This window comes from Oncorhynchus mykiss, chromosome 25 (genome assembly GCF_057628025.1).
Source record: "Oncorhynchus mykiss isolate SJ-2025 chromosome 25, ASM5762802v1, whole genome shotgun sequence".
Classification (NCBI taxonomy): domain Eukaryota; kingdom Metazoa; phylum Chordata; class Actinopteri; order Salmoniformes; family Salmonidae; genus Oncorhynchus; species Oncorhynchus mykiss.
This window is the reverse complement of record NC_143046.1, coordinates 2,220,428-2,248,025: the sequence shown is the minus strand read 5'-3', so window position 1 is coordinate 2,248,025 and position 27,598 is coordinate 2,220,428. Positions and strand designations below refer to the sequence as shown.

Sequence of the window (27,598 nt, the reverse complement as noted above, 5' to 3'; positions counted from 1 at the left end):
ACTGTCTGACTGGAGCTGTACAGGACTGACAGGCTCTACTGTCTGACTGGAGCTGTACAGGACTGACAGGCTCTACTGTCTGACTGACAGGCTCTACTGTCTGACTGACAGGCTCTACTGTCTGACTGGAGCTTTACAGGACTGACAGGCTCTACTGTCTGACTGACAGGCTCTACTGTCTGACTGGAGCTGTACAGGACTGACAGGCTCTACTATCTGACTGACAGGCTCTACTGTCTGACTGGAGCTGTACAGGACTGACAGGCTCTACTGTCTAACTGACAGGCTCTACTGTCTGACTGACAGGCTCTACTGTCTGACTGACAGGCTCTACTGTCTGACTGGAGCTGTACAGGACTGACAGGCTCTACTGTCTGACTGGAGCTGTACAGGACTGACAGGCTCTACTGTCTAACTGACAGGCTCTACTGTCTGACTGACAGGCTCTACTGTCTGACTGGAGCTGTACAGGACTGACAGGCTCTACTGTCTGACTGACAGGCTCTACTGTCTGACTGACAGGCTCTACTGTCTGACTGGAGCTTTACAGGACTGACAGGCTCTACTGTCTGACTGACAGGCTCTACTGTCTGACTGGAGCTGTACAGGACTGACAGGCTCTACTGTCTGACTGACAGGCTCTACTGTCTGACTGACAGGCTCTACTGTCTGACTGACAGGCTCTACTGTCTGACTGACAGGCTCTACTATCTGACTGACAGGCTCTACTGTCTGACTGGAGCTGTACAGGACTGACAGGCTCTACTGTCTGACTGACAGGCTCTACTGTCTGACTGACAGGCTCTACTGTCTGACTGACAGGCTCTACTGTCTGACTGACAGGCTCTACTGTCTGACTGGAGCTGTACATGACTGACAGGCTCTACTGTCTAACTGACAGGCTCTACTGTCTGACTGGAGCTGTACAGGACTGACAGGCTCTACTGTCTAACTGACAGGCTCTACTGTCTGACTGACAGGCTCTACTGTCTGACTGGAGCTGTACAGGACTGACAGGCTCTACTGTCTGACTGACAGGCTCTACTGTCTGACTGACAGGCTCTACTGTCTGACTGGAGCTGTACAGGACTGACAGGCTCTACTCTCTGACTGACAGGCTCTACTGTCTGACTGACAGGCTCTACTCTCTAACTGACAGGCTCTACTGTCTGACTGACAGGCTCTACTCTCTAACTGACAGGCTCTACTGTTTGACTGACAGGCTCTACTGTCTGACTGACAGGCTCTACTGTCTAACTGACAGGCTCTACTGTCTGACTGACAGGCTCTACTGTTTGACTGACAGGCTCTACTGTCTGACTGGAGCTTGTCACTTTTACTCAGGTATTATTTTCAATAACAGTGTTGCCACGGAGTCTCATGAACGCCCCTGAACATGTCCACTTCTGCCCCCCCCCCCTGCCAGCTGTTCCACTCTGGAGAACACTCAAACCAGCTGTTGGATTTTATTCTCTGATTATATTAACAGATTTTATTTTCCCACTTTTAGGGTTTTGATTGGTGTTGGGGCTGTGGGTTGTGTGTGTGTGTGTGTGTGTGTGTTTCCTAGCTGACTGCTCCATCTCTGCTGTAGGACCACAGCAATAAGGGACAGATTGTGGGCTATCATGACTCACTGACCTTAACCTGACCTAATCTTAACCTGACCTTAACCTGACCGTGCTGTAACTTCTCTCTTGTAGGACCCCTTCCTAGCTGAGCTGCTCCACAGCAATAAGGAGCAGATTGTGGGCTATCATGAACATGACTCCCTGCTGGATCACAAGGAAGAGGAGGCTCTCAGCGAGGAGGACCGCAAAGCAGCCTGGGCCGAGTACGAGGCGGAGAAGAAGGTACAGTCAGTCAGACCTCGAAGCTTTTGACCTCCACTGCGGTCCCGTCGATGTGATAGGGGGGTGCTCCCCCTCCTCTCCCTCTGAGTCCACGATCAGCTCCTTCCTTTTGTTGTTTGAAGGAGAGGATGTTTTCCTGACACCACACTGTGGTTCCTCACCTCCTCCACACTGCTATGTTCCTCACCTCCTCCACACTGCTAAGTTCCTCACCTCCTCCACACTGCTATGTTCCTCACCTCCTCCCTGTAGGCCGTCCCGTCATTGTTGGTAATCAGGCCTACTACTGCTGTGCCGTCAGTAAACTTGATGATTGAGTTGGAGACGTGCGTGGCCACGCAGTCATGGGTGAACAGGGAGGACAGGAGAGGGCTCAGAACGCACTCTGTCCCAGGGTCTGTCTCTGTCTGTCTCTATAACCCTCTCTGTCTCTGTCCCAGGGTCTGTCTCTATAACCCTCTCTGTCTCTGTCCCAGGGTCTGTCTCTATAACCCTCTATGTCTCTGTCCCAGGGTCTGTCTCTATAACCCTCTCTGTCTCTGTCCCAGGGTCTGTCTCTGTCTGTCTCTATAACCCTCTCTGTCTCTGTCCCAGGGTCTGTCTCTATAACCCTCTCTGTCTCTGTCCCAGGGTCTGTCTCTATAACCCTCTATGTCTCTGTCCCAGGGTCTGTCTCTGTCCCAGGGTCTGTCTCTGTCTGTCTCTATAACCCTCTCTGTCTCTGTCCCAGGGTCTGTCTCTATAACCCTCTCTGTCTCTGTCCCAGGGTCTGTCTCTATAACCCTCTATGTCTCTGTCCCAGGGTCTGTCTCTGTCTGTCTCTATAACCCTCTATGTCTCTGTCCCAGGGTCTGTCTCTGTCCCAGGGTCTGTCTCTATAACCCTCTCTGTCTCTGTCCCAGGGTCTGTCTCTGTCTGTCTCTATAACCCTCTCTGTCTCTGTCCCAGGGTCTGTCTCTATAACCCTCTCTGTCTCTGTCCCAGGGTCTGTCTCTATAACCCTCTATGTCTCTGTCCCAGGGTCTGTCTCTGTCCCAGGGTCTGTCTCTGTCCCAGGGTCTGTCTCTATAACCCTCTCTGTCTCTGTCCCAGGGTCTGTCTCTGTCTGTCTCTATAACCCTCTCTGTCTCTGTCCCAGGGTCTGTCTCTGTCCCAGGGTCTGTCTCTATAACCCTCTCTGTCTCTGTCCCAGGGTCTGTCTCTGTAACCCTCTCTGTCTCTGTCCCAGGGTCTGTCTCTGTCCCAGGGTCTGTCTCTATAACCCTCTCTGTCTCTGTCCCAGGGTCTGTCTCTGTCTGTCTCTATAACCCTCTCTGTCTCTGTCCCAGGGTCTGTCTCTGTCCCAGGGTCTGTCTCTATAACCCTCTCTGTCTCTGTCCCAGGGTCTGTCTCTGTAACCCTCTCTGTCCCAGGGTCTGTCTCTATAACCCTCTCTGTCTCTGTCCCAGGGTCTGTCTCTGTAACCCTCTCTGTCCCAGGGTCTGTCTCTATAACCCTCTCTGTCTCTGTCCCAGGGTCTGTCTCTGTCCCAGGGTCTGTCTCTGTGTATCTATAACCCTCTCTGTCTCTGTCCCAGGGTATGTCTCTGTCCCAGGGTCTGTCTCTATAACCCTCTCTGTCTCTGTCCCAGGGTCTGTCTCTGTCTGTCTCTATAACCCTCTCTGTCTCTGTCCCAGGGTCTGTCTCTATAACCCTCTCTGTCTCTGTCCCAGGGTCTGTCTCTATAACCCTCTCTGTCTCTGTCCCAGGGTCTGTCTCTGTCCCAGGGTCTGTCTCTGTGTATCTATAACCCTCTCTGTCTCTGTCCCAGGGTATGTCTCTGTCCCAGGGTCTGTCTCTATAACCCTCTCTGTCTCTGTCCCAGGGTCTGTCTCTGTCCCAGGGTCTGTCTCTATAACCCTCTCTGTCTCTGTCCCAGGGTCTGTCTCTATAACCCTCTCTGTCTCTGTCCCAGGGTCTGTCTCTATAACCCTCTCTGTCTCTGTCCCAGGGTCTGTCTCTGTCTGTCTCTATAACCCTCTCTGTCTCTGTCCCAGGGTCTGTCTCTGTCTGTCTCTATAACCCTCTCTGTCTCTGTCCCAGGGTCTGTCTCTGTCTGTCTCTATAACCCTCTCTGTCTCTGTCCCAGGGTCTGTCTCTGTAACCCTCTCTGTCCCAGGGTCTGTCTCTATAACCCTCTCTGTCTCTGTCCCAGGGTCTGTCTCTGTAACCCTCTCTGTCTCTGTCCCAGGGTCTGTCTCTGTCCCAGGGTCTGTCTCTGTGTATCTATAACCCTCTCTGTCTCTGTCCCAGGGTATGTCTCTGTCCCAGGGTCTGTCTCTATAACCCTCTCTGTCTCTGTCCCAGGGTCTGTCTCTATAACCCTCTATGTCTCTGTCCCAGGGTCTGTCTCTATAACCCTCTCTGTCTCTGTCCCAGGGTCTGTCTCTGTCTGTCTCTATAACCCTCTCTGTCTCTGTCCCAGGGTCTGTCTCTATAACCCTCTCTGTCTCTGTCCCAGGGTCTGTCTCTGTCCCAGGGTCTGTCTCTATAACCCTCTCTGTCTCTGTCCCAGGGTCTGTCTCTGTCCCAGGGTCTGTCTCTGTGTATCTATAACCCTCTCTGTCTCTGTCCCAGGGTATGTCTCTGTCCCAGGGTCTGTCTCTATAACCCTCTCTGTCTCTGTCCCAGGGTCTGTCTCTATAACCCTCTCTGTCTCTGTCCCAGGGTCTGTCTCTGTCCCAGGGTCTGTCTCTGTGTATCTATAACCCTCTCTGTCTCTGTCCCAGGGTCTGTCTCTGTCCCAGGGTCTGTCTCTATAACCCTCTCTGTCTCTGTCCCAGGGTCTGTCTCTGTCCCAGGGTCTGTCTCTGTCTGTCTCTATAACCCTCTCTGTCTCTGTCCCAGGGTCTGTCTCTATAACCCTCTCTGTCACAGGGTCTGTCTCTATAACCCTCTCTGTCTCTGTCCCAGGGTCTGTCTCTGTCCCAGGGTCTGTCTCTATAACCCTCTCTGTCTCTGTCCCAGGGTCTGTCTCTGTCCCAGGGTCTGTCTCTGTGTATCTATATCCCTCTCTGTCTCTGTCCCAGGGTCTGTCTCTGTGTGTATCTATAACCCTCTCTGTCTCTGTCCCAGGGTCTGCCTCTGTCCCAGGGTCTGTCTCTGTGTGTATCTATAACCCTCTCTGTCTCTGTCCCAGGGTCTGTCTCTGTGTGTCTCTTTAACCCTCTCTGTCTCTGTCCCAGGGTCTGTCTCTGTCCCAGGGTCTGTCTCTGTGTGTCTCTATAACCTCTCTGTCCCAGGGTCTGTCTCTGCGTGTCTCGTTATCCCTCTCTGTCTCTGTCCCAGGGTCTGTCTCTGTCCCATGGTCTGTCTCTGTGTGTCTCTATAACCCTCTCTGTCTCTGTCCCAGGGTCTGTCTCTGTAACCCTCTCGATGTCTCTGCGTGTCTCTATAACCCTCTCTGTCTCTGTCCCAGGGTCTGTCTCTGTCCCATGGTCTGTCTCTGTGTGTCTCTATAACCCTATATGTCTCTGTCCCAGGGTCTGTCTCTGTCCCAGGGTCTGTCTCTGTCTGTCTCTATAACCCTCTCTGTCTCTGTCCCAGGGTCTGTCTCTGTCCCAGGGTCTGTCTCTGTCTGTCTCTATAACCCTCTCTGTCTCTGTCCCAGGGTCTGTCTCTATAACCCTCTCTGTCTCTGTCCCAGGGTCTGTCTCTATAACCCTCTATGTCTCTGTCCCAGGGTCTGTCTCTGTCCCAGGGTCTGTCTCTGTGTGTCTCTATAACCCTCTCTGTCTCTGTCCCAGGGTCTGTCTCTGTCCCAGGGTCTGTCTCTGTCCCAGGGTCTGTCTCTGTCTGTCTCTATAACCCTCTCTGTCTCTGTCCCAGGGTCTGTCTCTATAACCCTCTCTGTCTCTGTCCCAGGGTCTGTCTCTATAACCCTCTATGTCTCTGTCCCAGGGTCTGTCTCTGTCCCAGGGTCTGTCTCTGTGTGTCTCTATAACCCTCTCTGTCTCTGTCCCAGGGTCTGTCTCTGTGTGTCTCTATAACCCTCTCTGTCTCTGTCCCAGGGTCTGTCTCTGTGTGTCTCTATAACCCTCTCTGTCTCTGTCCCAGGGTCTGTCTCTGTCCCAGGGTCTGTCTCTGTCCCAGGGTCTGTCTCTGTCTGTCTCTATAACCCTCTCTGTCTCTGTCCCAGGGTCTGTCTCTATAACCCTCTCTGTCTCTGTCCCAGGGTCTGTCTCTGTCTGTCTCTATAACCCTCTCTGTCTCTGTCCCAGGGTCTGTCTCTATAACCCTCTCTGTCTCTGTCCCAGGGTCTGTCTCTGTCTGTCTCTATAACCCTCTCTGTCTCTGTCCCAGGGTCTGTCTCTATAACCCTCTCTGTCTCTGTCCCAGGGTCTGTCTCTATAACCCTCTATGTCTCTGTCCCAGGGTCTGTCTCTATAACCCTCTCTGTCTCTGTCCCAGGGTCTGTCTCTATAACCCTCTATGTCTCTGTCCCAGGGTCTGTCTCTGTCCCAGGGTCTGTCTCTGTGTGTCTCTATAACCCTCTCTGTCTCTGTCCCAGGGTCTGTCTCTGTCTGTCTCTATAACCCTCTCTGTCTCTGTCCCAGGGTCTGTCTCTGTCCCAGGGTCTGTCTCTGTGTATCTATAACCCTCTCTGTCTCTGTCCCAGGGTATGTCTCTGTCCCAGGGTCTGTCTCTATAACCCTCTCTGTCTCTGTCCCAGGGTCTGTCTCTGTCCCAGGGTCTGTCTCTGTGTATCTATAACCCTCTCTGTCTCTGTCCCAGGGTATGTCTCTGTCCCAGGGTCTGTCTCTATAACCCTCTCTGTCTCTGTCCCAGGGTCTGTCTCTGTCTGTCTCTATAACCCTCTCTGTCTCTGTCCCAGGGTCTGTCTCTATAACCCTCTCTGTCTCTGTCCCAGGGTCTGTCTCTGTCCCAGGGTCTGTCTCTATAACCCTCTCTGTCTCTGTCCCAGGGTCTGTCTCTGTCCCAGGGTCTGTCTCTGTGTATCTATAACCCTCTCTGTCTCTGTCCCAGGGTATGTCTCTGTCCCAGGGTCTGTCTCTATAACCCTCTCTGTCTCTGTCCCAGGGTCTGTCTCTATAACCCTCTCTGTCTCTGTCCCAGGGTCTGTCTCTGTCCCAGGGTCTGTCTCTGTGTATCTATAACCCTCTCTGTCTCTGTCCCAGGGTCTGTCTCTGTCCCAGGGTCTGTCTCTATAACCCTCTCTGTCTCTGTCCCAGGGTCTGTCTCTGTCTGTCTCTATAACCCTCTCTGTCTCTGTCCCAGGGTCTGTCTCTATAACCCTCTCTGTCCCAGGGTCTGTCTCTATAACCCTCTCTGTCTCTGTCCCAGGGTCTGTGTCTGTCCCAGGGTCTGTCTCTATAACCCTCTCTGTCCCAGGGTCTGTCTCTATAACCCTCTCTGTCTCTGTCCCAGGGTCTGTCTCTGTCCCAGGGTCTGTCTCTATAACCCTCTCTGTCTCTGTCCCAGGGTCTGTCTCTGTCCCAGGGTCTGTCTCTGTGTATCTATAACCCTCTCTGTCTCTGTCCCAGGGTCTGTCTCTGTGTGTATCTATAACCCTCTCTGTCTCTGTCCCAGGGTCTGCCTCTGTCCCAGGGTCTGTCTCTGTGTGTATCTATAACCCTCTCTGTCTCTGTCCCAGGGTATGTCTCTGTCCCAGGGTCTGTCTCTATAACCCTCTCTGTCTCTGTCCCAGGGTCTGTCTCTGTGTGTCTCTATAACCTCTCTGTCCCAGGGTCTGTCTCTGCGTGTCTCGTTATCCCTCTCTGTCTCTGTCCCAGGGTCTGTCTCTGTCCCATGGTCTGTCTCTGTGTGTCTCTATAACCCTCTCTGTCTCTGTCCCAGGGTCTGTCTCTATAACCCTCTCTGTCTCTGTCCCAGGGTCTGTCTCTGCGTGTCTCTATAACCCTCTCTGTCTCTGTCCCAGGGTCTGTCTCTGTCCCATGGTCTGTCTCTGTGTGTCTCTATAACCCTATATGTCTCTGTCCCAGGGTCTGTCTCTGTCCCAGGGTCTGTCTCTGTCTGTCTCTATAACCCTCTCTGTCTCTGTCCCAGGGTCTGTCTCTATAACCCTCTCTGTCTCTGTCCCAGGGTCTGTCTCTGTCTGTCTCTATAACCCTCTCTGTCTCTGTCCCAGGGTCTGTCTCTATAACCCTCTCTGTCTCTGTCCCAGGGTCTGTCTCTATAACCCTCTATGTCTCTGTCCCAGGGTCTGTCTCTGTCTGTCTCTATAACCCTCTCTGTCTCTGTCCCAGGGTCTGTCTCTATAACCCTCTCTGTCTCTGTCCCAGGGTCTGTCTCTGTCCCAGGGTCTGTCTCTGTCTGTCTCTATAACCCTCTCTGTCTCTGTCCCAGGGTCTGTCTCTATAACCCTCTCTGTCTCTGTCCCAGGGTCTGTCTCTGTCTGTCTCTATAACCCTCTCTGTCTCTGTCCCAGGGTCTGTCTCTATAACCCTCTCTGTCTCTGTCCCAGGGTCTGTCTCTATAACCCTCTATGTCTCTGTCCCAGGGTCTGTCTCTATAACCCTCTCTGTCTCTGTCCCAGGGTCTGTCTCTGTCTGTCTCTATAACCCTCTCTGTCTCTGTCCCAGGGTCTGTCTCTATAACCCTCTCTGTCTCTGTCCCAGGGTCTGTCTCTATAACCCTCTATGTCTCTGTCCCAGGGTCTGTCTCTATAACCCTCTCTGTCTCTGTCCCAGGGTCTGTCTCTGTCTGTCTCTATAACCCTCTCTGTCTCTGTCCCAGGGTCTGTCTCTGCGTGTGAACCATGGAGCGTACGGAGGACAGATGGACATGGGAGGAGCTAACAGCTACTTCCCCTTCAACGTTGCCGCACTGGCCTCTATGTCCAACCCTCAGCTGGAGGTACCACACACACACACACACTGCCCTGTCACACACACACACACACACACACTATATAGTTAACCCAGTCCTCTAAGTAGTGGTTCTATATAGTTAACCCAGTCCTCTATGTAGTGGTTCTATGTAGTTAACCCAGTCTTCTATGTAGTGGTTCTAAGTAGTGGTTCTATATAGTTAACCCAGTCCTCTAAGTAGTGGTTCTATATAGTTAACCCAGTCCTCTATGTAGTGGTTCTATGTAGTGGTTCTATGTAGTTAACCCAGTCTTCTATGTAGTGGTTCTAAGTAGTGGTTCTATATAGTTAACCCAGTCCTCTATGTAGTGGTTCTATGTAGTGGTTCTATATAGTTAACCCAGTCCTCTATGTAGTGGTTCTATGTAGTGGTTCTATGTAGTTAACCCAGTCTTCTATGTAGTGGTTCTAAGTAGTGGTTCTATATAGTTAACCCAGTCCTCTAAGTAGTGGTTCTATATAGTTAACCCAGTCCTCTATGTAGTGGTTCTATGTAGTTAACCCAGTCTTCTATGTAGTGGTTCTAAGTAGTGGTTCTATATAGTTAACCCAGTCCTCTATGTAGTGGTTCTATATAGTGGTTCTATATGGTTAACCCAGTCCTCTATGTAGTGGTTCTATATAGTTAACCCAGTCCTCTATGTAGTGGTTCTAAGTAGTGGTTATATATGGTTAACCCAGTCCTCTATGTAGTGGTTCTATATAGTTAACCCAGTCCTCTAAGTAGTGGTTCTATATAGTTAACCCAGTACTCTATGTAGTGGTTCTATGTAGTGGTTCTATGTAGTTAACCCAGTCTTCTATGTAGTGGTTCTAAGTAGTGGTTCTATATAGTTAACCCAGTCCTCTATGTAGTGGTTCTATGTAGTGGTTCTATATAGTTAACCCAGTCCTCTATGTCGTGGTTCTATATAGTTAAACCAGTCCTCTATGTAGTGGTTCTATATAGTTAACCCAGTCCTCTATGTAGTGGTTCTATGTAGTGGTTCTATATAATTAACCCAGTCCTCTATGTAGTGGTTCTATATAATTAACCCAGTCCTCTATGTAGTGGTTCTATGTAGTGGTTCTATATAGTTAACCCAGTCCTCTATGTCGTGGTTCTATATAGTTAAACCAGTCCTCTATGTAGTGGTTCTATATAGTTAACCCAGTCCTCTATGTAGTGGTTCTATGTAGTGGTTCTATATAGTTAACCCAGTCCTCTATGTCGTGGTTCTATATAGTTAAACCAGTCCTCTATGTAGTGGTTCTATATAGTTAACCCAGTCCTCTATGTAGTGGTTCTATGTAGTGGTTCTATATAATTAACCCAGTCCTCTATGTAGTGGTTCTATATAATTAACCCAGTCCTCTATGTAGTGGTTCTATATAGTTAATCCAGTCCTCTATGTAGTGGTTCTATATAGTTAACCCAGTCCTCTATGTAGTGGTTCTATATAGTTAGCCCAGTCCTCTATGTAGTGGTTCTATGTAGTTAACCCAGTCCTCTATGTAATGGTTCTATGTAGTGGTTCTATATAGTTAACCCAGTCCTCTATGTAGTGGTTCTATGTAGTTAACCCAGTCCTCTATGTAGTGGTTCTAAGTAGTGGTTCTATATAGTTAACCCAGTCCTCTAAGTAGTGGTTCTATATAGTTAACCCAGTCCTCTATGTAGTGGTTCTATATAGTTAACCCAGTAACTCTAAGTAGTGGTTCTATGTAGTTAACCCAGTCCTCTATGTAGTGGTTCTATATAGTTAACCCAGTCCTCTATGTAGTGGTTCTATATAGTTAACCCAGTAACTCTAAGTAGTGGTTCTATGTAGTTAACCCAGTCCTCTATGTAGTGGTTCTATATAGTTAACCCAGTCCTCTATGTAGTGGTTCTATATAGTTAACCCAGTCCTCTATGTAGTGGTTCGATGTAGTGGTTCTATATAGTTAACCCAGTCCTCTATGTAGTGGTTTCATATAGTTAACCCAGTCCTCTATGTAGTGGTTCTATGTAGTTAACCCAGTCCTCTATGTAGTGGTTCTATATAGTTAACCCAGGCCTCTATGTAGTGGTTCTATATAGTTAACCCAGTCCTCTATGTAGTGGTTCTATGTAGTTAACCCAGTCCTCTTAAGTAGTGGTTCTATATAGTTAACCCAGTCCTCTTAAGTAGTGGTTCTATATAGTTAACCCAGTCATCTATGTAGTTGTTCTATGTAGTTAACCCAGTCCTCTAAGTAGTGGTTCTATGTAGTGGTTCTATATAGTTAACCCAGTCATCTATGTAGTGGTTCTATGTAGTTAACCCAGTCCTCTATGTAGTAGTTTCATATAGTTAACCCAGGCCTCTATGTAGTGGTTCTATATAGTTAACCCAGTCCTCTATGTAGTGGTTCTATATAGTTAACCCAGTTCTCTATGTAGTGGTTCTATGTAGTTAACCCAGTCCTCTACGTAGTGGTTCTATGTAGTGGTTCTATATAGTTAACCCAGTCCTCTATGTAGTGGTTCTATGTAGTTAACCCAGTATTCTATGTTGTGGTTCTATGTAGTTAATCCAGTCCTCTAAGTAGTGGTTCTATGTAGTGGTTCTTTATAGTTAACCCAGTCCTCTATGTTGTGGTTCTATGTAGTTAATCCAGTCCTCTAAGTAGTGGTTCTATGTAGTTAACCCAGGCCTCTATGTTGTGGTTCTATGTAGTGGTTCTTTATAGTTAACCCAGTCCTCTATGTAGTGGTTCTATGTAGTTAATCCAGTCCTCTAAGTAGTGGTTCTATGTAGTTAACCCAGGCCTCTAAGTATAGGTTCTATGTAGTTAACCCAGGCCTCTATGTTGTGGTTCTATGTAGTGGTTCTTTATAGTTAACCCAGTCCTCTATGTAGTGGTTCTATGTAGTTAATCCAGTCCTCTAAGTAGTGGTTCTATCTAGTTAACCCAGTCCTCTAAGTAGTGGTTCTATATAGTTAACCCAGTAACTCTAAGTAGTGGTTCTATGTAGTTAACCCAGTCCTCTAAGTAGTGGTACTATATAGTTAACCCAGTAACTCTAAGTAGTGGTTCTATGTAGTTAATCCAGTCCTCTAAGTAGTGGTTCTATATAGTTAACCCAGTAACTCTAAGTAGTGGTTCTATCTAGTTAACCCAGTCCTCTAAGTAGTGGTTCTATATAGTTAACCCAGTAACTCTAAGTAGTGGTTCTATGTAGTTAACCCAGTAACTCTAAGTAGGCGTTCTATATACACTGCTCAAAAAAATAAAGGGAACACTTAAACAACACAATGTAACTCCAAGTCAATCACACTTCTGTGAAATCAAACTGTCCACTTAGGAAGCAACACTGATTGATAATACATTTCACATGCTGTTGTGCAAATGGAATAGACAACAGATGTAAATTATAGGCAATTAGCAAGACACCCCCAATAAAGGAGTGGTTCTGCAGGTGGGGACCACAGACCACTTCTCAGTTCCTATGCTTCCTGGCTGATGTTTTGGTCACTTTTGAATGCTGGAGGTGCTTTTACTCTAGTGGTAGCATGAGACGGAGTCTACAACCCACACAAGTGGCTCAGGTAGTGCAGCTCATCCAGGATGGCACATCAATGCGAGCTGTGGCAAGAAGGTTTGCTGTGTCTGTCAGCGTAGTGTCCAGAGCATGGAGGCGCTACCAGGAGACAGGCCAGTACATCAGGAGACGTGGAGGAGGCCAACAACCCAGCAGCAGGACCTCTACCTCCGCCTTTGTGCAAGGAGGAGCAGGAGGAGCACTGCCAGAGCCCTGCAAAATGACCTCCAGCAGGCCACAAATGTGCATGTGTCTGCTCAAACGGTCAGAAACAGACTCCATGAGGGTGGTATGAGGGCCCGACGTCCACAGGTCGGGGTTGTGCTTACAGTCAAACACCGTGCAGGACGTTTGGTATTTGCCAGAGAACACCAAGATTGGCAAATTCACCACTGGTGCCCTGTGCTCTTCACAGATGAAAGCAGGTTCACACTGAGCACATGTGACAGTCTGGAGACGCCGTGGAGAACGTTCTGCTGCCTGCAACATCCTCCAGCATGACCGGTTTGGCGGTGGGTCAGTCATGGTGTGGGGTGGCATTTATTTGGGGGGGCCGCACAGCCCTCCATGTGCTCGCCAGAGGTAGCCTGACTGCCATTAGCTACCGAGATGAGATCCTCAGACCCCTTGTGAGACCATATGCTGGTGCGGTTGGCCCTGGGTTCCTCCTAATGCAAGACAATGCTAGACCTCATGTGGCTGGAGTGTGTCAGCAGTTCCTGCAAGAGGAAGGCATTGATGCTATGGACTGGCCCGCCCGTTCCCCGGACCTGAATCCAATTGAGCACATCTGGGACATCATGTCTCGCTCCATCCACCAACTCCACGTTGCACCACAGACTGTCCAGGAGTTGGCGGATGCTTTAGTCCAGGTCTGGGAGGAGATCCCTCAGGAGACCATCCGCCACCTCATCAGGAGCATGCCCAGGCGTTGTAGGGAGGTCATACAGGCACGTGGAGGCCACACACACTACTGAGCCTCATTTGGACTTGTTTTAAGGACATTACATCAAAGTTGGATCAGCCTGTAGTGTGGTTTTCCACTTGAATTTTGAGTGTGACTCCAAATCCAGACCTCCATGGGTGGATCAATTTGATTTCCATTGATCATTTTTGTGTGATTTTGTTGTCAGCACATTCAACTATGTTGAAAGAAAAAAAGTATTTAATAAGAATATTTCATTCATTCAGATCTAGGATGTGTTTATTTTAGTGTTCCCTTTATTTATTTGAGCAGTGTATTTAGAGGGTTAAATAGGGCCGGACCACTGGAATGTGTGTTTTGATGTTTCTATTGGATCTGGTTTTAATTGGGATTTCCCAGCATCCCTTGAGATAGGCTGGGGCAGAAACGTTACCCTTTCCTATGTCTGTAGGAGTTGATCAACCAGGGCCGTCAGAAGGTGATGGAGGCCACCAACGCTCTCAAGTTCCTCCCCAGAGAATCTCTAGAGGACACCATCGGGAGAGTGGTGAGTGGAGGGAGAGAGGGAGAGAGAGAGAGAGGGAGGGATGGATGGAGAGAGGGAGGGATGGAGAGGGAGGGATGGAGAGAGGGTGAGCGGAGGGGGGGGGGGTGTCATGTTTTGTATTGCTGCTGGAGTCCTACCTACCGTCACTTCAGCGTTTATTCTCCCCCGTAGAACCTGTGTTGAAGATGTTTAATGGTTTGTTAGGACTGTGTGTTGTCCGTGCTGTGACCAGTCTCCTCTTCCTCTCCCCACTCTCCTCTTCCTCTCCCCACTCTCCTCTCTTCTTCAGTGGAAGGAGAACCCAGCCCTAACGGAGTCCCAGGTCCAGGCCATGGCTCTGGGGAGACAGGCCAGTGTAGAGATGGAGCTCAAACACAGAGAAGCTGTCTACAGAGACGTCCTCAATAAGCAACAGACTGTAAGATCACAACTTTACACATTTTCTTTCCACCTGCTATCTTAATCTCTCCTACTTCTTTTTCTAATGTTCAGGCTGACCACCACCTAGCCTCTCTCTCCATCTCTCTCTGATGGAACCTGAGAAGTCCTGACCTCTCTCTTTCCATCTGTCTCTCTCTGATGGAACCTGAGAAGTCCTGACCTCTCCCTCCATCTGTCTCTCTCTGATGGAACCTGAGAAGTCCTGACCTCTCTCTCCATCTCTCTCTGATGGAACCTGAGAAGTCCTGACCTCTCTCTCCATCTGTCTCTCTCTGATGGAACCTGAGAAGTCCTGACCTCTCCCTCCATCTGTCTCTCTCTGATGGAACCTGAGAAGTCCTGACCTCTCCCTCCATCTGTCTCTCTCTGATGGAACCTGAGAAGTCCTGACCTCTCCCTCCATCTGTCTCTCTCTGATGGAACTTCAGAAGTCTTAACCTCTCTCTCCATCTGTCTCTCTGATGGAACCTGAGAAGTCCTGACCTCTCCCTCCATCTGTCTCTCTCTCATGGAACCTGAGAAGTCCTGACCTCTCTCTCTCCATCTGTCTCTCTCTGATGGAACTTCAGAAGTCTTAACCTCTCCCTCCATCTGTCTCTCTCTGATGGAACCTGAGAAGTACTGACCTCTCTCTCTCCATCTCTCTCTCTGATGGAACCTGAGAAGTCCTGACCTCTCCCTCCATCTGTCTCTCTCTCATGGAACCTGAGAAGTCCTGACCTCTCTCTCTCCATCTGTCTCTCTCTGATGGAACTTCAGAAGTCTTAACCTCTCCCTCCATCTGTCTCTCTCTGATGGAACCTGAGAAGTACTGACCTCTCTCTCTCCATCTCTCTCTCTGATGGAACCTGAGAAGTCCTGACCTCTCTCTCTCCATCTCTCTCTCTGATGGAACCTGAGAAGTCCTGACCTCTCTCTCTCCATCTGTCTCTCTCTGATGGAACTTCAGAAGTCTTAACCTCTCTCTCCATCTGTCTCTCTCTGATGGAACCTGAGAAGTCCTGACCTCTCTCTCCATCTGTCTCTCTCTGATGGAACCTGAGAAGTCCTGACCTCTCCCTCCATCTGTCTCTCTGATGGAACCTGAGAAGTCCTGACCTCTCTCTCTCTCCATCTCTCTCTGATGGAACCTGAGAAGTCCTGACCTCTCTCTCCATCTGTCTCTCTCTGATGGAACCTGAGAAGTCCTGACCTCTCTCTCCATCTGTCTCTCTCTGATGGAACCTGAGAAGTCCTGACCTCTCCCTCCATCTGTCTCTCTGATGGAACCTGAGAAGTCCTGACCTCTCTCTCTCTCCATCTCTCTCTGATGGAACCTGAGAAGTCCTGACCTCTCCCTCCATCTGTCTCTCTCTGATGGAACCTGAGAAGTCCTGACCTCTCCCTCCATCTGTCTCTCTCTGATGGAACCTGAGAAGTCCTGACCTCTCCCTCCATCTGTCTCTCTCTGATGGAACTTCAGAAGTCTTAACCTCTCTCTCCATCTGTCTCTCTGATGGAACCTGAGAAGTCCTGACCTCTCCCTCCATCTGTCTCTCTCTCATGGAACCTGAGAAGTCCTGACCTCTCTCTCTCCATCTGTCTCTCTCTGATGGAACTTCAGAAGTCTTAACCTCTCCCTCCATCTGTCTCTCTCTGATGGAACCTGAGAAGTACTGACCTCTCTCTCTCCATCTCTCTCTCTGATGGAACCTGAGAAGTCCTGACCTCTCCCTCCATCTGTCTCTCTCTCATGGAACCTGAGAAGTCCTGACCTCTCTCTCTCCATCTGTCTCTGATGGAACCTGAGAAGTCCTGACCTCTCCCTCCATCTGTCTCTCTCTCATGGAACCTGAGAAGTCCTGACCTCTCTCTCTCCATCTCTCTCTGATGGAACCTGAGAAGTCCTGACCTCTCTCTCTCTCCATCTCTCTCTCTGATGGAACCTGAGAAGTCCTGACCTCTCTCTCTCCATCTGTCTCTCTCTGATGGAACTTCAGAAGTCTTAACCTCTCTCTCCATCTGTCTCTCTCTGATGGAACCTGAGAAGTCCTGACCTCTCTCTCCATCTGTCTCTCTCTGATGGAACCTGAGAAGTCCTGACCTCTCCCTCCATCTGTCTCTCTGATGGAACCTGAGAAGTCCTGACCTCTCTCTCTCCATCTGTCTCTCTCTGATGGAACTTCAGAAGTCCTGACCTCTCTCTCTCCATCTGTCTCTCTCTGATGGAACCTGAGAAGTCCTGACCTCTCCCTCCATCTGTCTCTCTGATGGAACTTCAGAAGTCTTAACCTCTCCCTCCATCTGTCTCTCTCTGATGGAACCTGAGAAGTCCTGACCTCTCTCTCTCTCCATCTGTCTCTCTCTGATGGAACTTCAGAAGTCTTAACCTCTCCCTCCATCTGTCTCTCTCTGATGGAACCTGAGAAGTCCTGACCTCTCCCTCCATCTGTCTCTCTTTGATGGAACCTGAGAAGTCCTGACCTCTCTCTCTCCGTCTGTCTCTCTCTGATGGAACCTGAGAAGTCCTGACCTCTCTCTCCGTCTGTCTCTCTCTGATGGAACCTGAGAAGTCCTGACCTCTCCCTCTCCATCTGTCTCTCTCTGATGGAACCTGAGAAGTCCTGACCTCTCTCTCTCCATCTGTCTCTCTCTGATGGAACTTCAGAAGTCTTAACCTCTCCCTCCCTCCCCTCCACAGCTAATGATGTACGTTCAGAAGGTGATCACCAACAGGAAGGTGAGAGAGCAGCAGATCGCCATGGCCAACCAGGCCCAGCTGATGAGCCAGATGAACGGCATGCTGGGAGCTGGAGGGATGAGCCAGATGGAACTCTTGGGGTTGTACCAACAGCTGGGGGCGCTACAGGGTCATCCCACCCACCCCTCCATGGGCGGCAAGAACCCCGGCCCCTCCAAGGGCAACCTGTAAGGGGAGGGGGACCCAGGGTGTGCCCTACATAGTGCACTATCCACTATCCATATTGGCTGAGTGCGCAACGTTAGACCAATGTAGCGAATATGGTTCCATTGTGACCCAGACTGCCCCCTCGATGTCTCAGTAGGCTGCTCCCTAATGCTGCTCTGTCTCTTATGTAGTGCACTAGATGGAGCCCGGAGCCCTAGGGTTTTGGTTAGAAGTAGTGCACTATGTAGGGGATAGAGGTGTGATCTGGGAACGTAGCCGCTGCCTTACAACCCTTCTTGACTGGGGAGGTGAGAGACGACACCGAGAGAAGGGTCTCGGAGCCCCTCACCACTCCCTCCAGCTCTCCTGTCTCCTGAAGCAGGGAATGACATGACTTGTATAGGGACTATATGAAGGGGTTTTAGCAATTTCATTTGAGATTCTGTATATACCGCATTAATGTTATTCAACTTCTCTTCTATAGTTCACATGTATTTAAAGGAAAAACGTTAAGCATTGCGTTATTCTTTCCCCTTTAAAAGGAGGGTTTGTTTAATGAATTGTTTATTCTGTAAGTTGTGTTTTGATACAGTTTTAATGAATGCCTGTCTATCTAAAGAACCCCCAGAGTGGGACCATAGTGCTGACTAATTGGTGACAGGACTATTTTAGGATATTAAACAGCTACACGCAGGCTAGCGGACGGGCACGCAGGCTAGCGGACGGGCACGCAGGCTAGCGGACGGTCACGCAGGCTAGCGGACGGGCACGCAGGCTAGCGGACGGACACGCAGGCTAGCGGACGGACACGCAGGCTAGCGGACGGGCACGCAGGCTAGCGGACGGGCACGCAGGCTAGCGGACGGGCACGCAGGCTAGCGGACGGGCACGCAGGCTAGAGGACGGGCACGCAGGCTAGCGGACGGACACGCAGGCTAGAGGACGGACACGCAGGCTAGCGGACGGACACGCAGGCTAGCGGACGGACACGCAGGCTAGCGGACGGACACGCAGGCTAGCGGACGGGCACGCAGGCTAGCGGACGGGCACGCAGGCTAGCGGACGGACACGCATCCAGCGACGCTGGTGTCCTCAAACTATTTTGGGAGATTTTGATGCATAGCCATGACAAGAAAAAACTATAACATTCAAATAAAAATTAGGGCCTTTATTTCCATTTCCTAAAGTTTTGTGTAAATGAGATTTGAGAATGATTTTTCTATCAGCTTGTGGCTCTTACTATTTCCACTGTTTGTCTCATGGTTATTATGATGGTAATATGGAATGCTCTTGTCGTTAAAACACCCCGTCTCTCGCCCCTCACTCACTTCCCCGGGACACTCTCTCTTTGTAAAGCTCATGCTCTTGTTGTCAAGTTGTTGCCTAGCGTAGCTCCATATCCCAGGGTGCTGTTCATCCTTCTCTTTCTGTTCCACTTGTTGCATCCTAATCCAACCCTGGTGGAGGACTGAGTCGACAGGAGGTTGTCTGACCTGGTCGACAGGAGGTTGTCTGACCTGGTCGACAGGAGGTTGTCTGACCTGGTCGACAGGAGGTTGTCTGACCTGGTCGACAGGAGGTTGTCTGACCTGGTCGACTGGGTAGTGGAGGGGGAGGTCGGGGTGCTTCACCAAGCAAGGTCATGTCCAGCTCTTTTATTTCATTATGGGTGAGCCCAGCGGGAATCAAATTCACCGTCTTGACGTTGCAGGTGCCCGGATCTACTGAGCCACAAAGTACTGAAGTTTGACACCGTGTAGCTTTTAAATCAGGACCCGATCCTTTCAAAACATTTTGAACCTTCTAATTGAGATTCCAGTGGGCCATTCCTTATCCAGACCTGGGTTAGCTGGTTAGCAGCACCAGACCGGGGTTAGCTGGCTAGCAGCACCAGACCTGGGTTAGCTGGCTAGCAGCACCAGACCTGGGTTAGCTGGTTAGCAGCACCAGACCTGGGTTAGCTGGCTAGCAGCACCAGACCTGGGTTAGCTGGCTAGCAGCACCAGACCTGGGTTAGCTGGCTAGCAGCACCAGACCTGGGTTAGCTGGTTAGCAGCACCAGACCTGGGTTAGCTGGTTAGCAGCACCAGACCTGGGTTAGCTGGTTAGCAGCACCAGACCTGGGTTAGCTGGATAGCAGCACCAGACCTGGGTTAGCTGGTTAGCAGCTCCAGACCTGAGTTAGCTGGTTAGCAGCACCAGACCGGGGTTAGCTGGTTAGCAGCACCAGACCTGGGTTAGCTGGCTAGCAGCACCAGACCTGGGTTAGCTGGCTAGCAGCACCAGACCTGGGTTAGCTGGCTAGCAGCACCAGACCTGGGTTAGCTGGTTAGCAGCACCAGACCTGGGTTAGCTGGTTAGCAGCACCAGACCTGGGTTAGCTGGTTAGCAGCACCAGACCTGGGTTAGCTGGATAGCAGCACCAGACCTGGGTTAGCTGGTTAGCAGCTCCAGACCTGAGTTAGCTGGTTAGCAGCACCAGACCGGGGTTAGCTGGTTAGCAGCACCAGACCTGGGTTAGCTGGTTAGCAGCACCAGACCTGAGTTAGCTGGTTAGCAGCACCAGACCGGGGTTAGCTGGTTAGCAGCACCAGACCTGAGTTAGCTGGTTAGCTCAGGACTATAGTCTCCACCCAGGCTACCTGTTCTCTACTATAGTCTCCACCCAGGCTACCTGTTCTCTACTATAGTCTCCACCCAGGCTACCTGTTCTCTACTATAGTCTCCACCCAGGCTACCTGTTCTCCACTATAGTCTCCACCCAGGCTACCTGTTCTCTACTATATTCTCCACCCAGACTACCTGTTCTCTACTATAGTCTCCACCCAGGCTACCTGTTCTCTACTATAGTCTCCACCCAGGCTACCTGTTCTCCACTATAGTCTCCACCCAGGCTACCTGTTCTCTACTATATTCTCCACCCAGGCTACCTGTTCTCTACTATAGTCTCCACCCAGGCTACCTGTTCTCTACTATAGTCTCCACCCAGGCTACCTGTTCTCTACTATAGTCTCCACCCAGGCTACCTGTTCTCTACTATATTCTCCACCCAGACTACCTGTTCTCTACTATAGTCTCCACCCAGGCTACCTGTTCTCTACTATAGTCTCCACCCAGGCTACCTGTTCTCCACTATAGTCTCCACCCAGGCTACCTGTTCTCTACTATATTCTCCACCCAGGCTACCTGTTCTCCACTATAGTCTCCACCCAGGCTACCTGTTCTCTACTATAGTCTCCACCCAGGCTACCTGTTCTCTACTATAGTCTCCACCCAGGCTACCTGTTCTCTACTATAGTCTCCACCCAGGCTACCTGTTCTCCACTATAGTCTCCACCCAGGCTACCTGTTCTCTACTATAGTCTCCACCCAGGCTACCTGTTCTCTACTATAGTCTCCACCCAGGCTACCTGTTCTCTACTATAGTCTCCACCCAGGCTACCTGTTCTCTACTAAGGCACATGTTTATTTTCCTAAATAAAAGTCAGTGTTGTCGGTGTTAAGAGGAGGAAGTGATGTCTGACCTGATCGACTGGAGACGGAGTTCCTCCGTTTGCACAGTGAGGCACAGTGAGGCACAGTGAGGTGTAATTCTGAAATGTAGCCTGTCGCCCTCCCACTCCACTCTACCAAGAATGTTCTTCTCATGTTTAGCAAATTCATCAACTAGTTTTTGTTGCCATTCATTGATTGATCTGAACTGGCTACTATCTTGAAAAGTATTTAATATAACATTTAATAAAGTGACCAAAAGGGTGACCACCTTTTTTGTTTTTGTGGGTTTTCTTTCACTGACTACACCACAGGGAATGCTGACTACACCACAGGGAATACTGACTACACCACAGGGAATACTGACTACACCACAGGGAATACTGACTACACCACAGGGAATGCTGACTACACCACAGGGAATACTGACTACACCACAGGGAATACTGACTACACCACAGGGAATGCTGACTACACCACAGGGAATACTGACTACACCACAGGGAATGCTGACTACACCACAGGGAATGCTGACTACACCACAGGGAATACTGACTACACCACAGTGAATACTGACTACACCACAGGGGATACTGACTACACCACAGGGAATACTGACTACACCACAGGGAATGCTGACTACACCACGGGGAATGCTGACTACACCACGGGGAATGCTGACTACACCACGGGGAATGCTGACTACACCATGGGGAATACTGACTACACCACAGGGAATGCTGACTACACCACAGGGAATGCTGACTACACCACAGGGAATACTGACTACACCACAGGGAATACTGACTACACCACAGGGAATGCTGACTACAACACGGGGAATGCTGACTACACCACAGGGAATACTGACTACTACACCACAGGGAATACTGACTACACCACAGGGAATGCTGACCTCTATCCCCCCCTCCAGTCCTCTCTATCCCCCCCTCCAGTCCTCTCTATCCCCTCTCCCCAGTCCTCTCTATCCCCTCCCCAGTCCTCTCTATCCCCCTCCCCAGTCCTCTCTATCCCCCTCCCCAGTCCTCTCTATCCCCTCTCCCCAGTCCTCTCTATCCCCCTCCCCAGTCCTCTCTATCCCTCCTCCCCAGGCCTCTCTATCCCCTCTCCCAAGGCCTCTCTATCCCCTCTCCCCAGGCCTCTCTATCCCCCCTCCCCAGTCCTCTCTATCCCGCTCCCCAGTCCTCTCTATCCCTCTCCCCAGTCCTCTCTATCCCTCTCCCCAGTCCTCTCTATTCCTCTCCCCAGTCCTCTCTATCCCTCTCCCCAGTCCTCTCTATCCCCTCTCCCCAGTCCTCTATCCCTCTCCCAGTCCTCTCTATCCCTCTCCCAGTCCCCAGCTTTTAACGGACCTCTGAGACTATCACAGTGCAGGTGCATTTATACGGAGACTTGATTACACACAGGTGGATTGTATTTATCATCATTAGTCATTTAGGTCAACATTGGATCATTCAGAGATCCTCACTGAACTTCTGGAGAGAGTTTGCTGCACTGAAAGTAAAGGGGCTGAATAATTTTGCACGCCCAATTTTTCAGTTTTTGATTTGTTAAAAAAGTTTGAAATCCAATAAATGTCGTTCCACTTCATGATTGTGTCCCACTTGTTGTTGATTCTTCACAAAAAAATACAGTTTTATATCTTTATGTTTGAAGCCTGAAATGTGGCAAAAGGTCGCAAAGTTCAAGGGGGCCGAATACTTTCGCAAGGCACTGTATATACACTCACTAGACTATATACACACTCACTAGACTATATACACTTGATATACACACTCACATGCTGTTGTGCAAATGGACTAAACAGGTGGACATTATAGGCAATTAGCAAGACACCCCAATAAAGGCGTGGTTCTACAGGTGATTAACCACAGACCACTTCTCAGTTCTTATGCTTCCTGGCTGATGTTTTCGTCAGTTTTGAATGCTGGCGGTGCTTTCACTCTAGTGGTAGCAAGGGATGGAGTCTACAACCCACACAAGTGGCTCAGGTAGTGCAGCTCATCCAGGATGGCACATCAATGCGAGCTGTGGCAAGAAGGTTTGCTGTGTCTGTCAGCGTGGTGTCCAGAGCATGGAGGCGCTACCAGGAGACAGGCCAGTACATCAGGAGACGTGGAGGAGGGCAACAACCCACCAGCAGGACCGCTACCTCCGCCTTTGTGCAAGGAGGAGCACTGCCAGAGCCCTGCAAAATGACCTCCAGCAGGCCACAAATGTGCATATGTCTGCTCAAACGGTCAGAAACACACTCCATGAGGGTGGTATGAGGGCCCGACGTCCACAGGTGGGGGTTGTGCTTACAGTCAAACACCGTGCAGGACATTTGGCATTTGCCAGAGAACACCAAGATTGGCAAATTCGCCACTGGCGCCCTGTGCTCTTCACAGATGAAAGCAGGTTCACACTGAGCACGTGACAGTCTGGAGACGCCGTGGAGAACGTTCTGCTGCCTGCAACATCCTCCAGCATGACCGGTTTGGCGGTGGGTCAGTCATGGTGTGGGGTGGCATTTCTTTGGGGGGTCGCACAGCCCTCCATGTGCTCGCCAGAGGTAGCCTGTCTGCCATTAGGTACCGAGATGAGATCCTCAGACCCCTTGTGTGACCATATGCTGGTGCGGTTGGCCCTGGGTTCCTCCTAATGCAAGACAATGCTAGACCTCATGTGGCTGGAGTGTGTCAGCAGTTCCTGCAAGAGGAAGGCATTGATGCTATCGACTGGCCCGCCCGTTCCCCGGACCTGAATCCAATTGAGCACATCTGGGACATCATGTCTCGCTCCATCCACTAACGCCACGTTGCATCACAGACTGTCCAGGAGTTGGCGGATGCTTTAGTCCAGGTCTGGGAGGAGATCCCTCAGGGGCCATCCGCCACCTCATCAGGAGCATGCCCAGGCGTTGTAGGGAGGTCATACAGGCACGTGGAGGCCACACACACTACTGAGCCTCATTTGGACTTGTTTTAAGGACATTACATCAAAGTTGGATCAGCCTGTAGTGTGGTTTTCCACTTGAATTTTGAGTGTGACTCCAAATCCAGACCTACATGGGTGGATCAATTTGATTTCCATTGATCATTTTTGTGTGATTTTGTTGTCAGCACATTCAACTATGTAAAGAAAAAAGTATTTAATAAGAATATTTCATTCATTCAGATCTAGGATGTGTTATTTTAGTGTTCCCTTTATTTTTTTGAGCAGTGTATATATATATATATTTTCTTGTGCATTTAGCTATTTGCCTCATGACTCCTGTAATACTTTAACCTACAAACCTTCTTTACCCAACCGTGGGACAGACTATGTTAGTTCCCACACTCGGGACTCTGACTCTCTATTGGTTACACAGACTCTTGGCCTCCCATCCTATTTTAACCACCTCTCGCCGGCTCTGTATTCATGTTACCTGATGAAATTGCTGTTCAATATGATCTTGTTGCCATCTAATGCACATTCAGATGTCATAAATCAACACTGCAGAGCTCTCCCTGTCCTCTGCCGTGCCCTGACTGTATTACTTTGCTGTTATTTTGAAACCTTCTCTGTTCCATCGCCTGCCTTCCCTCCATTTAAAGGGATATCAACCAGATTCCTTTCCCTATGGCTTCCACATGGTGTGAACAGTCTTTAGACATAGTTTCAGGCTTTTATTCTGAAAAATGAGCGAAAAGGATCACATCGCGTCAGTGCATAGCTGGGTGTCCCCAGAGTTTTGCGCCAACAGCTTGGAGCAGACCTTTTCTCTCTCTCTACTATTGAAAAAGCGACCGTACGGTTGAAATGTTATCAATTATTTATTGTAAAAACAACCTGAGGATTGATTATAAAAAACGTTTGACATGTTTCTACGAACTTTACTTTATTTGAAATGTTCGTCTGCACGAGCCTGTGGATTACTGAACAAAACGCGCCAACCAAATGGAGATTTTTGGATATAAAAATTATCTTTATGAAACAAAACAAACATTTATTGTGTAACTGGGAGTCTCATGAGTGCAAACATCCAAACATCATCAAAGGTAAACGATTCATTATTGCTTTTCTGACTTTCGTTACCAATCTACTTTGCTGCTAGCTGTTTGTAATGTTTAGTTTGCTGAGAGAGCTGTCCTAACATAAACGCTTGGATAGCTTTCGCTGTAAAGCTTTTTTGAAAATTTGACATGCCAGGTGGGTTAACAACAAGCTAAACTGTGTTTTGCAATACTTGCACTTGTGATTTCATGAAAATTAAATATTTTTGTAATTTAATTTGAATTTGGCGCTCTGCAATTCAGTGGATGTTGACGAAAATTATCTAAAGGGATGGGTGCGCCAAGAAGTCAAACACAAGAAGCTTATTACCTAAAATGGATCAATTGAAAGTGTGGGTTCACAGCTCCAATCCAGATGTGTTGGTCATTACTGAGACGTGGTTAAAGGAAGAGTGTTTTGAATACTGATGTTAACCTTTCTGGTTATAACCTTTTTCGGCAAGACAGATCTTCCAAAGGTGGGGGCAATCTTTACCAAGAATCACCTTCAGTGCTCGATTGGCTCCACCGATTCTGTCCACAAACAATTTGATTTCCTGGTTTTAAGCATTAAACGTTCAAATAGCTCTTTAACTGTTGCTGGGTGCTATCGTCCTCCATCTTCACCGGCCTGTACCCGACCTGCTCTAAGTTCTCTCCTGGCACCTTACACTAAGTCTGAATTTGTCCTGCTAGGTGACCTAAACTGGGACATGCTTGTTACTGACAAGAAGCACATGGTTGAGCTCTTTAATCACCACATCATTAAGTCAGGATTCCTATTTGACTCAGCCATGCCTCCTTGCCCGTCCAACATTTCCTAATCTCCCACCTCTTCTAATGCGACTAGCCCCTAGGCTCCTCCCTCTTTTCCCCTGCCCCGCTACAAAGTTTCTTCCTGCAGGCAGTCGCTGAGGTGCTAAAGGACCTCCTTAAACTTGACCTCCAAAAAACATCTGGATTTAGACCCTTTCTTCTTTAAGGTTGCTGCCCCTATCATCGCCAAGCCTGTCTCTGACCTTTTTAACCTGTCTCTCCTTTCTGGTGAGGTTCCCATTGCTTGGAAGGTAGCCATGGTTCGTCCTTTATTTAAAGGGGGCGATCAAGCTGATCCTAACTGTTTTAGGCCTATTTCCATTTTGCCCTGTTTATCAAAAGTGTTGGAAAAACTTTCAATAATAACTGACTGGCTTTCTTGATGTCTATAGTATTCTCTCTGGTATGCAATCTGGTTTCCTCTCAGGTTATGGATGTGTCACTGCAACCTTAAAGGTCCTCAATGATGTCACCATTGCCCAAAGCTTTTGATACGCTAGACCATTCCATTCTTGTGGGCCGGCTAAGGAGTATTGGTGTCTCTGAGGGGTCTTTGGCCTGGTTTGCTAACTACCTCTTTCAGAGAGTGCAGTGTGTAGTCAGAAAATCTGCTGTCTCAGCCACTACCTGTCACCAAGGGAGTACCCCAAGGCTCGATCCTAGGCCCCACGCTCTTCTCAATTTACATCATCAACATAGCTCAGGCAGTAGGAAACTCTCTCATCCATTTATATGCAGATGATACAGTCTTATACTCAGCTGGCCCATCCCCGGATTTTGTGTTAAATGCTCTACAACAAAGCTTTCTTAGTGTCCAACAAGCTTTCTCTGCCCTTAACCTGGATCTGAACACCTCCAAAAAAAAGGTAATGTGGTTTGGTAAGAAGAATGCCCCTCTTCCCACAGGTGTTATTACTACCTCTGAGGGTTTAGCGCTTGAGGTAGTCACCTCATACAAGTACTTGGGAGTATGGCTAGACGGTGCACTGTCCTTCTCTCAGCACATATCAAATCTCCAGGCTTAAGTTAAATCTAGACTTTGGTTTCCTCTATCATAAAATGCTTCTCTTTCACCCCAGCTGCCAAACTAACCCTGATTCAGATGACCATCCTTGCCTTGCTAGATTAGGGAGACATCATTTTTAGATCGGCAGGTCAGGGTGCTCTCGAGCAGCGAGATGTTCTTTACCATCCAGCCATCAGATTTGCCACCAATTCTCCTTATAGGACACAACACTGCAGAGGAGTATAGAGTGTAAACTGGTCATCTCTGTATACCCGTCGCAACACCCATTGGTTGATGCTTATTTATAAAACCCTCTTAGGCCTCACTCTCCCCTATCTGAGATACCTACTGCAGCCCTCATCCTCCACATACAACACTCGTTCTGCCAGTCACATTCTGTTAAAGGTCCCCAAAGCACACATCCCTGGGTCGCTCCTCTTTTCAGTTCACTGCAGCTTGCGACTGGAACGAGCTGCAACAAACACTCAAACTGGACAGTTTTATCTCCATCTCTTCATTCAAAGACTCAATCATGGACTCTTACTGACAGTTGTGTCTGCTTTGTGTGATGTATTGTTGTCTCTACTTTCTTGCTCTCTGTGCTGTTGTCTGGGTCCAATAATGTTTGTACCATGTTTTGTGCTGCTGCCATGTTGTGTTGCTACCATGCTGTGTTGTCATGTCGTGTTGCTACCATGCTGTGTTGTCATGTGTTGCTGCCATGTTATTGTCATGTTGTGTTGCTACCATGCTGTGTTGTCATGTTGTGTTGCTACCATGTTATTGTCATGTTGTGTTGCTACCATGTTGTTGTCATATTGTGTTGCTACCATGCTGTGTCATGTTGTGTTGCTACCATGTTGTTGTCATGTTGTGTTGCTACCATGTTGTTGTCATGTTGTGTTGTTACCATGTTACCATGTTGTTGTCATGTGTTGTTACCATGTTGTTGTCATGTAGTGTTGCTACCATGTTGTTGTCATGTTGTGTTGTTACCATGTTACCATGTTGTTGTCATGTTGTGTTGCTGCCATGTTGTTGTCATGTGTTGCTGCTTTGGTATGTTGTTGTCTTCGGTCTTTCTCTATGTAGTGCTGTGTCTCTCTTGGTGTGATGTAAAACATATTTAAAAATATATGCATTACAAGGTAAATGGA

At 49.0% G+C, this 27,598-nt stretch overlaps 1 protein-coding gene across 9 annotated transcripts in view; it reads left to right on the top strand.

Annotated features, from left to right (window-relative positions):
* Positions 1 to 20,857, top strand: part of LOC110516980 (chromatin remodeler ATRX) — a 122,750-nt gene extending 101,893 nt beyond the window's left edge. For 8 of the 9 annotated variants that reach the window (XM_090221168.1, XM_090221165.1, XM_090221164.1 and 5 more), the window contains 5 exons: positions 1,704 to 1,853; positions 8,610 to 8,729; positions 13,667 to 13,762; positions 14,052 to 14,180; positions 16,884 to 20,857. In XM_090221168.1, the coding sequence (XP_090077294.1) occupies positions 1,704 to 1,853; positions 8,610 to 8,729; positions 13,667 to 13,762; positions 14,052 to 14,180; positions 16,884 to 17,114 (726 nt within the window). In that variant the 3' untranslated portion in view covers positions 17,115 to 20,857. Of the gene's footprint in view, positions 1 to 1,703; positions 1,854 to 5,134; positions 5,369 to 8,609; positions 8,730 to 13,666; positions 13,763 to 14,051; positions 14,181 to 16,883 lie in introns of those variants that run through there. The other variant, XM_090221172.1, reaches the window with a different exon arrangement.
* Positions 20,858 to 27,598: the final 6,741 nt, after the last annotated feature.